The sequence below is a fragment of the Pristiophorus japonicus genome, chromosome 14 (genome assembly GCF_044704955.1).
Source record: "Pristiophorus japonicus isolate sPriJap1 chromosome 14, sPriJap1.hap1, whole genome shotgun sequence".
NCBI classification, from domain to species: Eukaryota; Metazoa; Chordata; class Chondrichthyes; family Pristiophoridae; genus Pristiophorus; species Pristiophorus japonicus.
In genome coordinates, this window is record NC_091990.1 from 166,851,463 (window position 1) to 166,864,785 (window position 13,323).

The 13,323-nt window shown below is 48.2% G+C and overlaps 2 protein-coding genes across 7 annotated transcripts in view; one reads left to right on the forward strand and one right to left on the reverse strand.

Annotated features, from left to right (window-relative positions):
- LOC139280218 (bestrophin-4-like) overlaps positions 1 to 6,766 on the reverse strand; it is a 59,199-nt gene extending 52,433 nt beyond the window's left edge. For all 3 annotated transcript variants that reach the window (XM_070899825.1, XM_070899824.1, XM_070899823.1), the window contains exon 1: positions 6,615 to 6,766. In XM_070899825.1, coding sequence (XP_070755926.1) covers positions 6,615 to 6,766 — 152 coding nt within the window. The remainder of the gene's footprint in view (positions 1 to 6,614) is intronic.
- The window catches only part of rab3il1 (RAB3A interacting protein (rabin3)-like 1), a 234,037-nt gene that overhangs the window by 69,237 nt on the left and 151,477 nt on the right, over positions 1 to 13,323 (forward strand). The gene's annotated exons all lie outside the window — the stretch shown is intronic.

Sequence of the window (13,323 nt, forward strand, 5' to 3'; positions counted from 1 at the left end):
TTAAGTCAACTTGGCTGGTAGCACGATCACCTGAGTCACAAGGTTGTGGGTTCAAGCCCCACACCAATAGTTGGGCCTATAATTTAGGCAGGCCCCAGCGCTGTACTGAGGTAGTGCTGCATTGTCAGCGCTACCATGCTGAGGTGAATGTTAACGATCCTGTGATTCTCTTTGTAGAAGAGCAGGGAGGTGACCTGGCTAACGTTTCTCCCTCAACCAACACCACCAAAACACATTTAACTAGTCATTCATTTCATTTCTGTTTGTGTCCAAAATGGGTGCCTTGCTTACATAAAAAAAGAACAGTAACTGTGCTTAAAAGTAACTATTTGCATGTGAAGCATCGAGAGATATGGTAAGGTGCCACATAAACTCAAGTCTTGTTCCGAGATTTGGGCATCACTGGCAAGGCCAGCATTTATTGCCCATCTCTAGGGAGCTCCAGGATTTTGATCCAACGACGATGAAGGAACAGCCGATATATTTCCAAGTCAGGATGGTGTGTAACTTGGAGGGGAATGTGGAGGTGGTGGTGTTCCCATGCGCCTGCTGCCCTTGTCCTTCTAAGTAGATGGCAGAGGTTGGGGGTATTGGAGGTGCTGCCGAAGAAGCCTTGGCGAGTTGCTGCAGTGCATCTTGTAGATCGTACACACTGCAGCCATGGTGCGCCGGTGGTGGAGGGAGGGAATGTTTAAGGTGGTGGATGGGTTGACAATCAAGCGGGCTGTTTTGTCCTGGATGGTGTCAAGCTTCTTCAGTGTTGTTGGAGCTGCAAGTGGAGAGTATTCCTTGTGTCTTGTAGAAGGTGGAAAGGCTTTGGGGAGTCAGGAGGTGAGACACTCGCCGCAGAATACCCAGCCTCTAACCCGCTCTTGTAGACACAGTATTTAAGTGGCTGGTCCAGTTAAGTTTCTGGTCAATGGTGACCCCCAGGATGTTGCTGGTGGGGGATTCGCCGATGGTAATGCCGTTGAATATCAAGGGGAGGTGTTAGACTCTCGCTTGTTGGAGATAATCATTGCCTGGCACTTGCCACTTATCAGCCCAAGCCTGAATGTTGTCCACCTTGTTGCATGCGGGCATGGACTGCTCCATTATCGGAGGAGTTGCGAATGGAACTGAACACTGTGCAATCATCAGCAAACATCCCCACTTCTGACCTTATGATGGAGGGAAGGTCATTGATAAAGCAGCTGAAGATGGTTGGGCCAAGGACACTGCCCTGAGGAACTCCTGCAGCGATGTCCTGGGGCTGAGATGATTGACCTTCAACTCCCACAACTATCTTCCTTTGTGCTGGGTATGACTCCAGCCAGTGAAGAGTTTTCCCCCTGATTCCCATTGAGTTCAGTTTTACTAGGGCTCCGTGATGCCACACTCGGGCAAATGCTGCCTTAATATCACTCTCACTTCACCTCTGGAATTCAGCTCTTTTGTCCATGTTTGGACCAATGCTGTAATGAGGTCTGGAGCCGAGTGATTTTGCCTGAACCCAAACTGAGAATTAGTGAGCAGGTTATTGGCAAGTGCCGCTTGATAGCACTTTCGACGACACCTTCCATCACTTTGCTGATGATTGAGAGTAGACTGATGGGGCGGTAATTGGCTGGATTGGATTTGTCCTGCTTTTTGTGGACAGAACATACCTGGGCGGTTTTCCACATTGTCGGGTAGATGCCAGTGTTGTTTCTATTGTGTTCCGAACACAGATGAGGCTGCACACAGGGAGGTTAAAGTAACAGTGACCTCAGTCTTTAATAAGACACTCCAGAATGAGGAACAGGCCTTAGGGGCCGGCTTATATACAGTGCTCCCAAGGAATGCTGGGATCCCTTGGGACTTCAGGGGATGAGCTCCCTGGTGGCGGAACATGGGAGTGCATGCTTTACAGATACACATCACTCCCCGCCGCCCCCCAAAGTCAAAGTGAAAACTATTTACAAGGTGAGGCGATCGGGAGCCTTTCTTTCCCTGGTGGACTATCTCGGTACAAAAGTCTGTTCTGTGTGTTGGCTGTGCCCTCGCTGGGCTGGCGTGTTGTTGGCCCTGCAGGACTGTTGGGTGAGCCTGGCCTTGCTGGGCAGTTGGGCGTGATAGGTTCGATTTCCTGGTCCGGGGTGGTGTCGTTGATCCTTTGGGTGTGTGTTGTGGGCTCGAAAAAGATGGTGTCTGCTGTGGGTTGTTCAGGGCAGTCTGTGAACCGCAGCTTTGTTTGGTCCAGGTGCTTTCTGCAAATTTGTCCATTGTCTAGTTTGACTACAAACACCCTATTCCCTTCTTTAGCTATCACCGTGCCCGCGATCCACTTGGGACCATGTCCAAAGTTTAGCACATACACAGGGTCATTCAGATCAATTTCCCGTGACACAGTGGCGCGACCATCGTTTACATTTTGTTGCTGCCGCCTGCTCTCTACCTGATCATACAGGTTGGGGTGAACCATCGAGAGTCTGGTTTTAAGTGTCCTTTTCATGAGTAGCTCAGCCTGGGGCACCCCTGTGAGCGAGTGGGGTCTCTGAGCAGTACTCGGGACAGACGGGTTTGGAGTGAGCCTTCTGTGACTCGTTTAAGGCTCTGTTTGATGGTTTGTACTGCCCGCTCTGCCTGCCCGTTGGAGGCTGGTTTAAATGGGGCCGAGGTGCCATGTTTGATCCCATTGCTGGTCATGAATTCTTTAAATTCGGCACTGGTGAAACATGGCCCGTTGTCACTGACCAATATGTCAGGCAGGCCGTAGGTGGCAAACATGGCCCTCAGGCTTTCAATAGTGGTGGTGGCGGTGCTTCCCGACATTATTTCACATTCAATCCATTTTGAAAAAGCATCAACAACCACCAGGAATGTTTTACCGAAAAACGGGCCCGCACAGTCGACATGGATCCTCGACCATGGTCTGGAGGGCCAGGACCACAAACTTAGTGGTGCCTCTCTGGGAGCGCTGCTCAACTGAGCACATACGCTGCATTGCCGTACACAGGACTCGAAGTCAGAGTCGATACCTGGCCACCACACGTGGGATCTGGCTATCGCTTTCATCATTACTATACCCGGGTGTGTGCTGTGGAGATCCGAGATGAACGTCTCCCTGCCCTTTTTTGGTAGCACTACGCGGTTACTCCACAGCAGGCAGTTTGCCTGAATGGACAGCTCGTCCTTTCGCCGCTGGAACAGCTTGATTGGCTCTTGCATTTCAACGGGGATGCTGGCCCAGCTCCCATGCAGTACACAGTTTTTTTTACTAGGGACAGCAGAGGATCTTGGCTGGTCCAAGTCCTAATCTGGCGAGCCGTGACAGGTGATTTATCATTTTCAAACGTTTCCATGATCATCAACAAGTCTGCGGGCTGCGCCACCATCAACAAGTTTGCAGGCTGCGCCATTTCCACCCCCGAGGTGGGCAATGGTAGCCGACTGAGAGCATCCGCACAGTTCTCGGTGCCTGGCCTGTGGCGGATGGTATAGATATGCTGATAGCGTGAGTGCCCACCTTTGTATGCGGGCTGAGGCATTAGAATTTATCCCCTTGTTTTCAGCGAAGGGGATGTGAGGGGCTTGTGATTGGTTTCCAGCTCAAATTTGAGGCCAAACAGGTACTGATGCCTTTTCTTTACCCCGAACACACACGCTAATGCCTCTTTCTCAATCATGCTGTAGGCCCTCTCGACCTTAGACAAGCTCCTGGAAGCATAGGCGGCAGGTTGCAACTTCCCCGCAACGTTAGCTTGATGTAATACACACCCGACTCCGTACGACGACACGTCACATGCTTTTACACAGGTTATACAATACAAGCAGCTTGTTGGAGCATTAAATGTTTCTGGCTTTCTCAAAAGCAATTACTTGTTTTTTTCCCCATACCCACTTCTCACCTTTGCGCAATAACACATGTAGGGGCTCTAAAAGGGTGCTTAACCCTGGTAGGAAGTTGCCAAAATAGTTGAGGAGTCCCAGGAACGACCGCAGCTCCGTGACATTCTGTGGCCTGGGCGCGTTCCTGATAGCCTCTGTCTTGGCGTCTGTGGGCCGAATGCCGTCCGCTGCGATCTTTCTCCCCAAAAACTCCACTTCTGTTGCCATGAAGACGCATTTCGACCTCTTCAGCCACAGCCCTACGCAATCCAGTTGCTGGAGGACCTCCTCCAGGTTTTGTAGGTGCTCGACGGTGTCCCGACCCGTGACTAATATGTCGTCCTGAAAGACCACCGTGTGTGGTACCGACTTGAGTAGGCTCTCCATGTTTCTCTGGAAGATCGCTGCAGCCGACCGAATTCCAAACGAGCATCAGTTGTAGATGAACAGTCCCTTGTGCGTGTTGATGCAGGTGAGGCCCTTCGAAGACTCCTCCAGCTGCTGCGTCATGTAGGCCGAAGTCAGGTCGAGCTTGGTGAACGACTTGTCTCCTGCCAGCGTCGCAAATAGGTCGTCTGCCTTAGGTAGCGGGTATTGGTCCAGTAGTGAGAAACGATTAATAGTTACTTTATAATCGGCGCAAATCCTGACCGTGCCATCACTTTTGAGTACTGGAACAATCGGGCTGGATTCCACTGGGGAGATGATGCCCTCGTGTTGCAGCCTGTCCAGCTCGATTTCCACTCTCTCCCGCATCATGTGAGGTACCGCTCGCGCCTTGTGGTGAATGGGCCGTGCCTCTAGGACCAAATGGATCCGCACCTTCGCCCTGGAAAAGTTTCCGATGCCTGGCTCAAAAAGGGAAGCAAATTTGTTAAGAACCTGGGTATATGAGGCCTCATCGACATGTGATAGTGCTTGGATGTCATCCCAGTTCCAGCAGATTTTTCCCAGCCAGCTCGTCCCAAACAGTGGGGGGCTATCGCCCAGGACAATCCAGAGTGGCAGTTCGTGCACCGTGCCCTCGTAGGTGACCTTGACCATGACTCTGCCCAGGACAGTGATAAGCTCTTTGGTGTACGTTATCAGTTTCATGTGGATGGGGCTCAGGGCTGGTCTGAATGCCTTGTTGCACCACAGTCTCTCAAACATCTTTTTACTCATGATGGATTGGCTAGCGCCAGTGTCCAGTTGCATGGCTAAGGGTAAGCCATTCAATTTCACATTCAGCATTAGAGGTGGACATTTCGTCGAAAATGTGTGCACCCCGTGTACTTCAGCATCTGCCTCCTCTCTCTGAGGCTCGAAATTGCTTTGATCCACCATGGACCGATCTTCCTCTGCCACGTGGTGGTTAGCAAGTTTTGCGGAGCTTGCAGCTCATTTGCAAGCTCGTTGGAGGTGCCCCATTGTTCCACAGCTCTTGCAAACATACCCTTTGAAGCGGCATGAATAGGCTGAATGGAAGCCTCCATAATGCCAACAAGGTGTGAATTGCCATGCATTCATCCTTTGTTGCAGACTCAGTCATCTGGGTCACCTGAGGCCTGCTGGCAGTTGCAGACTCGTGGGTTCTGCCCTGTACATTTCTGCTCGCAAACACAGTTCCTGTTAATTTATGAACATTGCTAGCACTTGTGTGCTGAGAGATTTGTTTGGTGTTATCACTGGTGGACATAAATGCCTGTGCTATCGCAATGGCCTTACTGAGGGTTGGTATCTCTACAGTCAAAAGTTTTCGTAGGATGGTCTCGTGGCCAATGCCCAGTACAAAAAAGTCTCTGAGCATTTGCTCCAGGTAGCCATCAAACTCACATTGTCCTGCAAGTGGCCTTAGGTCGGCGACGTAGCTGGTCCTGACCCTCAGATCGCTGGCACGTGTAGAACCGATACCTCGCCGTCAGCATGCTCTCCCTCGGGTTAAGATGCTCCCAAACCAATGTACACAGCTCCTCATACGACTTATCTGTGGATTTCACCGGAGCCAGAAGATTCTTCATGAGACTGTAGGTCGGTGCCCCGCAGTCTGTGAGGAGGACCGCTCTCCTTTTTGCAGCACTTCTTTCTCCTTCCAGCTCGTTGGCTACAAAGTACTGGTCTAGCCATTCGACATAGGCTTCCCAGTCCTCACCCACCGAGAACTTCTCCAGGATGCCCACAGTTTGCTGCATCTTTGCGTTGGATTCGTATTCTCGTCGCCAGTTATTGTGTTCCCAACACAGATGAGGCCGCACACAGGGAGGTTAAAGTAACAGTGACCTCAGTCTTTAATAAGACACTCCAGAGTGAGGAACAGGCATTGGGGGCCGGCTTATATACAGTGCTCCCAAGGGATGCTGGGATCCCTTGGGACTTCAGGGTATGAGCTCCCTGGTGGCAGAACATGTGAGTGCACACTTTACAGATACACAGCAGTATCAGTACTGGAACAGCTTGGGTAGAGACGGGGCTAGTTCTGGAGCACAAGCCTTCAGCACAACAGCCGGGATGTTGTCGGGGCCCATAGCCCTTGCTGTATCCAGTGCACTCACCTGCTGCCCTGCAGCCTGTACCAGTGTTTAAAGCAAAGGTGAAGATTTGTAAAAAAAAATGTCCTGGTGAGGCAGCAAATAAAAAGTAAATGGGAGGAGGAGGAAAATGAGGAAATAGAATCCAGATAAAATACAAAGAGAATCATCAACTTGGTGCAGTGTCCTTCTGACCCCTAAACCTAGCGCCTCTTCCCCCCCCCCCCACCCCCCTCCCCCCGTGTAGAGTGCTCTTACCTGTAAATGCAGCTGAGAGTGAAGTAAAGCAGCATAAAGATGAGGAACTCCTTGTACAACAGTTTGTATATGCTGCCCTTCCACTGTAGCAAGAGCTTTGAAAACCCGCAGAGGCGGGCGTTAGCCACGCGGCTCGTGTAGGTCACCGTCATAATGCAGCCTGGAGGGAGGAACACAACGGGAACGATTGCCAGAGGATGATTATCTGAAAAGGTGCGACGTATTTTACTTTCTTTCCCTCCACTTTTTCTCCCCTTCCCCTGTCCTGAAGGTGCTGACTCGTGTTGGGATGTGATTCCAGCGGCCACTGGCCATCGTTAAGTACATTTAACAAATTGCCATTTTGTGAGTATCAGTGGACTATTCAACCATGGGGGAGCTCTTCACAGGCTGTGTCTAATCTTGTTAAAATTCTCAGTTGAAATTTGCACATGTAGTCTTGCAAGAGTCAATCAATCGTGGAAATCCTGGCTGGGTTTATACCCCAACCCAGCACAAGGGTACTGAGGCCAATTGCAGTGCATGTGCTGCTACCCAGGCTAAGATCAGCTAACTCAGCACTGAGCGAGTATTGAGCTGGGCATTGATCAAAACCACAACAGCTGCTGTATTTACCATCTGAATTAGTGGCAGCTCAGAAGAAAACACTTCTGAGACATTAGACTCAAGCCCTATCTGCCCTCTCAGGTAGACGAATAAGATTCCATGGCACTATTTCGAAGAAGAGCAGGGGAGTTCTCCCTGGTGTCCTGTACAGTATGTATCCTTCAACGAACACCTAAACGCAGATTTTCTGGTTATCAACACAATGCTGTTTGTGGGAGCTTGCTGTGCACAAATTTTCTGCCATGATTCCTACATTACAAGGTTGACTACACTACAGTAGTTCATTGGCAGTAAGGTGCTTTTGGACATCCTGAGGTCATGAAAGGCTCAATAGAAATGCAAGGCTTTCTTTCTAAACTGATGCATGTTTCCAAGGATAGTTGGATTTCGACTGTATGAAGTGAGAATATCATAGATTAGCTCTGAGTCTGTCAGACATCTGCTCCGAGACTGTAGACAGCGAGGGTATCAGACTCTAACACAGTGAATGTATTACAGTGAAAGTAACCAAGAATGCATCACTGTGAGAATATCAGATTGTAATATTGCTTAAGTAACTATAACAGACTGTAGCACGGCAAAAGTATTGAATGCTAACATACATGCTAACACACTCTGAGGCAACAGAGTATTAGATTGTAACACAGAGATTAGTTTGCAGCACTCGAAAATAGAATGGGGAATGTCAAACTGTAACACATCACAAATGTATCAGAGAATCAGACTGTAATACAATGAGAGTATCCAACTAACACACCGAGAATAGCAGACTGCAACAGTGTTAAACTGTAGAGTAAAGTAAGACTTTAACATACCAAGAATATCAGACTGTAACACAGTAAATGGATACACAGCACATTTGGGCATGTCTGACAGATTCTAATCCAATTGATTTCTGGAATGTAGTAATCGGTTTGGGAATCCAAACATGATTTACTTTTGGGATAATTTACTGCATATAAGGTTTTACAAGGTTCTCCATGCTTTGCTTGCTGAAAGCAGACTTACTCGGAAGAGCCAACACGCACCATTGAAAGTCCAAAATGGATATGTGAAGAATCGCAATTTCAGGGAAATCCAAACAAATGTGAAATATCTTTCTTCAGATGTGCTTCGAAGTCTTCCCGTCACTCAGCTTTGCTAGTAGGACAGAGCACATGCGAGGAGTGCTGGTACCATTGGTTAGTTAACGCAATCAAACATCAGTTTACAAATGGTACTCACTGTGATTGTAGTTTCTGGCTCTCCTATTTCTTTCTGTCTGAGTTCTGATTTCCAGAAGGTTCCTGAAGGCTCATTTTTTTTTAGTGTGTGGTAATAAGGCAAAAAAACAGCGCATGGATTTTCCAAACCCTTCCAAGTAGTGGTGGTCACTTGATCAACTAATCCACAGATTTACAACGCTGCTTTGTTTCTGTGTTAATCTCTTTCTCTGACGTTCTCTTAAGTTTTCATTGCTATTTCACAACACAACGGAGTTGGAAACAAACTTGTAGATTACCAACGGAATGTTTTGACCATGAAGGTATAGATCCTCAAAATATAGAAACATAGAAAATAGGTGCAGGAGTAGGCTATCCGGCCCTTCGAGCCTGCACCACCATTCAATAAGATCATGGCTGAACATTCCTTCAGTGCAGGTTGTAAGGGGTTTTCACAGGGTTGTTGTGCCTTGGGTGTCTCTCTCTGGGCTTCTGCCCTCACAGCTTATGCCTGGCCTGTGAGGTACCCTGAATGCTGCAAGAGCACCCCTGGAGAGACTGTGTCCACAGCTTATGAAGGGGGTTTTGAGACTCGTGCGTCCCCACAGCTTATGCCTAGCCTGTGAGGCACCTGTGAGTGTCAAACACTCCTAACCCCTTCTTCCCTAGCCTGTGACACACAGTTGAGCGTTTTCGAGGCGCTCCTAGCTTCCCTTACACGGTTCTGACATAAGACTCACGATCAGGAGATGTAATACAATAGAACTGAGACAAGGTGATTCCAAGAGGAACTTTAGGCTTCCAATTTATTTGACAAGGTGTAACTCAACAAACAGCAATACACCAACAAAACAATCCCCCTAAATCCCACTAAAACGGACCCAACGAAAATCTTTACACAAGTATAGCAGTACAATGCCCAACCTCCCACCCTTCCTGGCCTAACTGAGTTGGGAGTTCTGGGGACCAGAGGTTATACTCACTACTGTGCCTTTCGCAGTCTGATGGTTTGTTTCTTCTATCTTCGGTGTCTTCGGACACTGGTTTTCCTTCAGTGTTGAGAGGCTTGCTGGTTGTGGTTGTTGGATGACGAGGGCAGGGAAAATCATCACTTCCTTATTCACTACGTCAGAAACCCCTTTTTTATAGCCAGATTATCCAGTCCGCCTCTCCTGCTGAAGTCGATTCTTCTCATTGGTGGACTTTTTGATTTTGAAAAATGCAGTATTTTAGATTGGGTTTTTTTTTCGACTGATGCTAACCTACTCAAGGTTTGAGTGGGTGTTGATTGCATTGGCCTCCTGTAGCCATTGTGCTAGTCTGGCCTGAGCCAGATATTTCTATGCCTGATGAAAAAAGGTGTTGGAATATGTATGTGGCATTGTTTAAATGCTAATGTTTTCAAGGGGCAAGTTTCGAGGGTATACAGTTCCCAGACAATTTGATTAGTTCCAATGTCCAAACTGGCCCTTTAGATATTGACCCCACCCCTTTTCTTGCAGACCCAACATACACCTTTTAAAAATCCCAAATTCGATTAAAGTTCGTAGTTTCTTCCATGTGCACTTTAGGATTTCAAACTTTCTGGTAGATAGTTCCAAATTAAATTCCCTTTCCTATGAGTCCAAACACTGTGGGGGGGGTCTCTATTTATTTGTGTCCCAAAGTTTTCCTTCCATCGGTTTCAAATTACAGCACAGACTGATCCCACAGCCCTTTTCCTTCTGGGTAAAATGAGGGGGTTTTCGTCCTCCCCTACAGGGTAATTATAGACCGGTTAGCTTGACATCGGTGGTGGGGAAGGTGTTGGAATCGATCATGAAGGACGAAATAGCAGCGCATTTGGAAAGCGGTGACAGGATCGGATCAAGCCAGCGTGGATTTATGAAAGGGAAATCATGTTTGACAAATCTTCTGGAATTTTTTGAGGATGTAACTAGCAGAGTGGACAAGGGAGAACCAGTGGATGTGGTGTATTTGGACTTTCAGAAGGCTTTTGACAAGGTCCCGCACAAGAGATTGTTGTGCAAAGTCAAAGCACATGGTATTGGACGTGATATACTGACGTGGATAGGGAACTGGTTGGCAGAGAGTCGGGATAAACAGGTCCTTTTCAGAATGGCAGGCAGTGACGAGTGGAGTGCCGCAGGGCTCAGTGCTGGGACCCCAGCTCTTTACAATATATATTAACGATTTGGATGAAGGAATATAGTGTAATATCTCCAAGTTTGCAGATGACACTAAACTGGGTGGCGGTGTGAGCTGTGAGGAGGATGCTAAGAGGCTGCAGGGTGACTTGGACAGGTTAGGTGAGTGGGCAAATGCATGGCAGATGCAGTATAATGTGGATAAATGTGAGGTTATCCATTTTGGGGGCAAAAACACGAAGGCAGAATATTATCTGAATGGCGGCAGACTAGGAAAAGGGGAGGTGCAACGCGATCTGGGTGTCATGGTTCATCAGTCACTGAAAGTGGGCACTCAGGTACAGCAGGCAGTGAAGAAGGCAAATGGTATGTTGGCCTTCATAGCTAGGGGATTTGAATATAGAAGCAGGGAGGTCTTACTGCAGTTGTACAGGTCCTTAGTGAGGCCTCACCTGGAATATTGTGTTCAGTTTTGGTCTCCTAATCTGAGGAAGGACGTTCTTGCTATTGAGGGAGTGCAGCGAAGGTTCACCAGACTGATTCCAGGGATGGCTGGCCTGTCATATGAGGAGAGCCTGGATCAACTGGGCCTTTATTCACTGGAGTTTATCCAATGAACTGGCATCAACAACTCTCGGCGGTAGGGAATTCCACAGGTTAACAACTCTCTGAGTGAAGAAGTTCCTCTTCATCTCAGTCCTAAATGGCTTACACCTTATCCTTAGACTGTGTCCCCTGGTTCTGGACTTCCCCAACATTGGGAACATTCTTCCTGCATCTAACCTGTCCAGTCCCATCAGAATTTTATATGTTTCTATGAGATCCACTCTCATCCTTCTTAAAACTCCAGTGAATAAAGGCCCAGTCGATCCAGTCTCTCTTCATATGTCAGTCCTGCCATCCCGGGAATGAGTCTGGTGAATCTTCGCTGCACTCCCTCAATAGCAAGAACGTCCTTCCTCAGATTAGGAGACCAAAACTGAACACAATATTCCAGGTGGGGCCTCACCAAGGCCCTGTACAACTGCAGCAAGACTTCCCTGCTCCTATACTCAAATCCCCTTGCTATGAAGGCCAACATACCATTTGCCTTCTTCACCGCCTGCTGTACCTGCATGCCAAAAGCATGATTCTTTGCAACAACAAAACAAAAGTAATCATTTAAACAAACAAAATCAGTCATGGTTTGTTAATCCCGTTTTTCCAAAGTTGTCCCTTTTTGGAACCTCTCATGTGGGTAGCCTACACCTTCAGTTGGCATTGGATGATCCATGTACACCATCACTACCAAATTGACCAGAATGAGATACAAACAGTGAGGTGACTGTGCTTGGGGTCGGCAGTGCCCCTCATTGGGGTAAATAGAGGGTTAATGCATCCTGCTCTCTCTGGGGTGAAGGCAGGAACATTGCCGTAACCCTATGGAATAGGCCAGGCCAACATCTCCAGCATTGAAGCACTGACCACACTCGATCAGCTCCGCTGGGCAGGCCACATTGTTCGCATGCCAGACACGAGAATCCCAAAGCAAGCGCTCTACTCGGAACTCCTTCACGCCAAACAGGCCAAAGGTGGGCAGAGGAAACGTTACAAGGACACCTTCAAAGCCTCCCTGATAAAGTGCGACATCCCCACCGACACCTGGGAATCCCTGGCCAAAGACCGCCCTAAGTGGAGGAAGTGCATCCGGGAGGGCGCTGAGCTCCTCGAGTCTCATCGCTGAGAGCATGCAGAAACCAAGTGCAGGCAGCAGAAAGAGCGTGCGGCAAACCAGTCCCACCCTCCCTTTCCTTCAACCACTGTCTGTCCCACCTGTGACAGGGACTGTGGTTCTCTTATTGAACTGTTCAGCCACCTAAGGACTCATTTTAAGAGTGGAAGCAAGTCTTCCTCGATTCCGAGGGACTGCCTTTGATGATGATGATGGTAAAACAAACGTAAATCATTTTTGTTCCCGATGGATTATTTCTTGGATTCTTTCTTGCTGGTCACAACACACTTGAGGTTAAAATTGGTTACTGCTAGCTATCTGTGCAAGCTTCAGAGAATGCATATTTCAGACTGGTTGATAAACACACTTCAGGTTAAGACATAGAACTTGTTCAGGAAGCCCTTAGTATGTTGCTGATTGCTGCCAATGTCCTTGGATGGTGATCCATTTGACAGGTCAATGGCTCAAGCCAGTCAATTCAAATACAAGCATCCTGTGCAGCTATTTACAGCAGAAGGTGGAATTTTCCAAATTCTGGCATGTGTCTGGCTTGCTGTGTGCACAAATCAGAAAATTGCGGGCCCACTGCCCATACCTTTCCACCCATCGAAAGAAATAATCGGAATTATTTTTGATTCATATTTGCAGTGGGCCAGGCAAACCTGTCCGACCCACCCTTTCCCTCAACGACTGTCTGTCCCACCTGTGATGGGGACTATGGTTCTCGTATTGGACTGTTCAGCCACCTAAGGACTCATGTTAAGAGTGGGAGCAAATCTTCCTCGATTGCGAGGGACTGCCTATGATGATGATGATCTTCTCCAAGATGAGGATACATAAAATCTACCCATGCATTTCATGTCCTGCTCCAACTCATTCTTTCCCAGAACCTCAAAACTCTGCATATGCAAGGAAGATTAGCGTCAGTCATAAGGGCGAAGCTGCAAATAGGCCAGGAGCTCTTGCTTGCTCCATGGCTGACGGCATGCTCTCAATGCCTTGCGTAAAGACCCTACACGGGAGGGTGGTGGGCTCCTCTACAC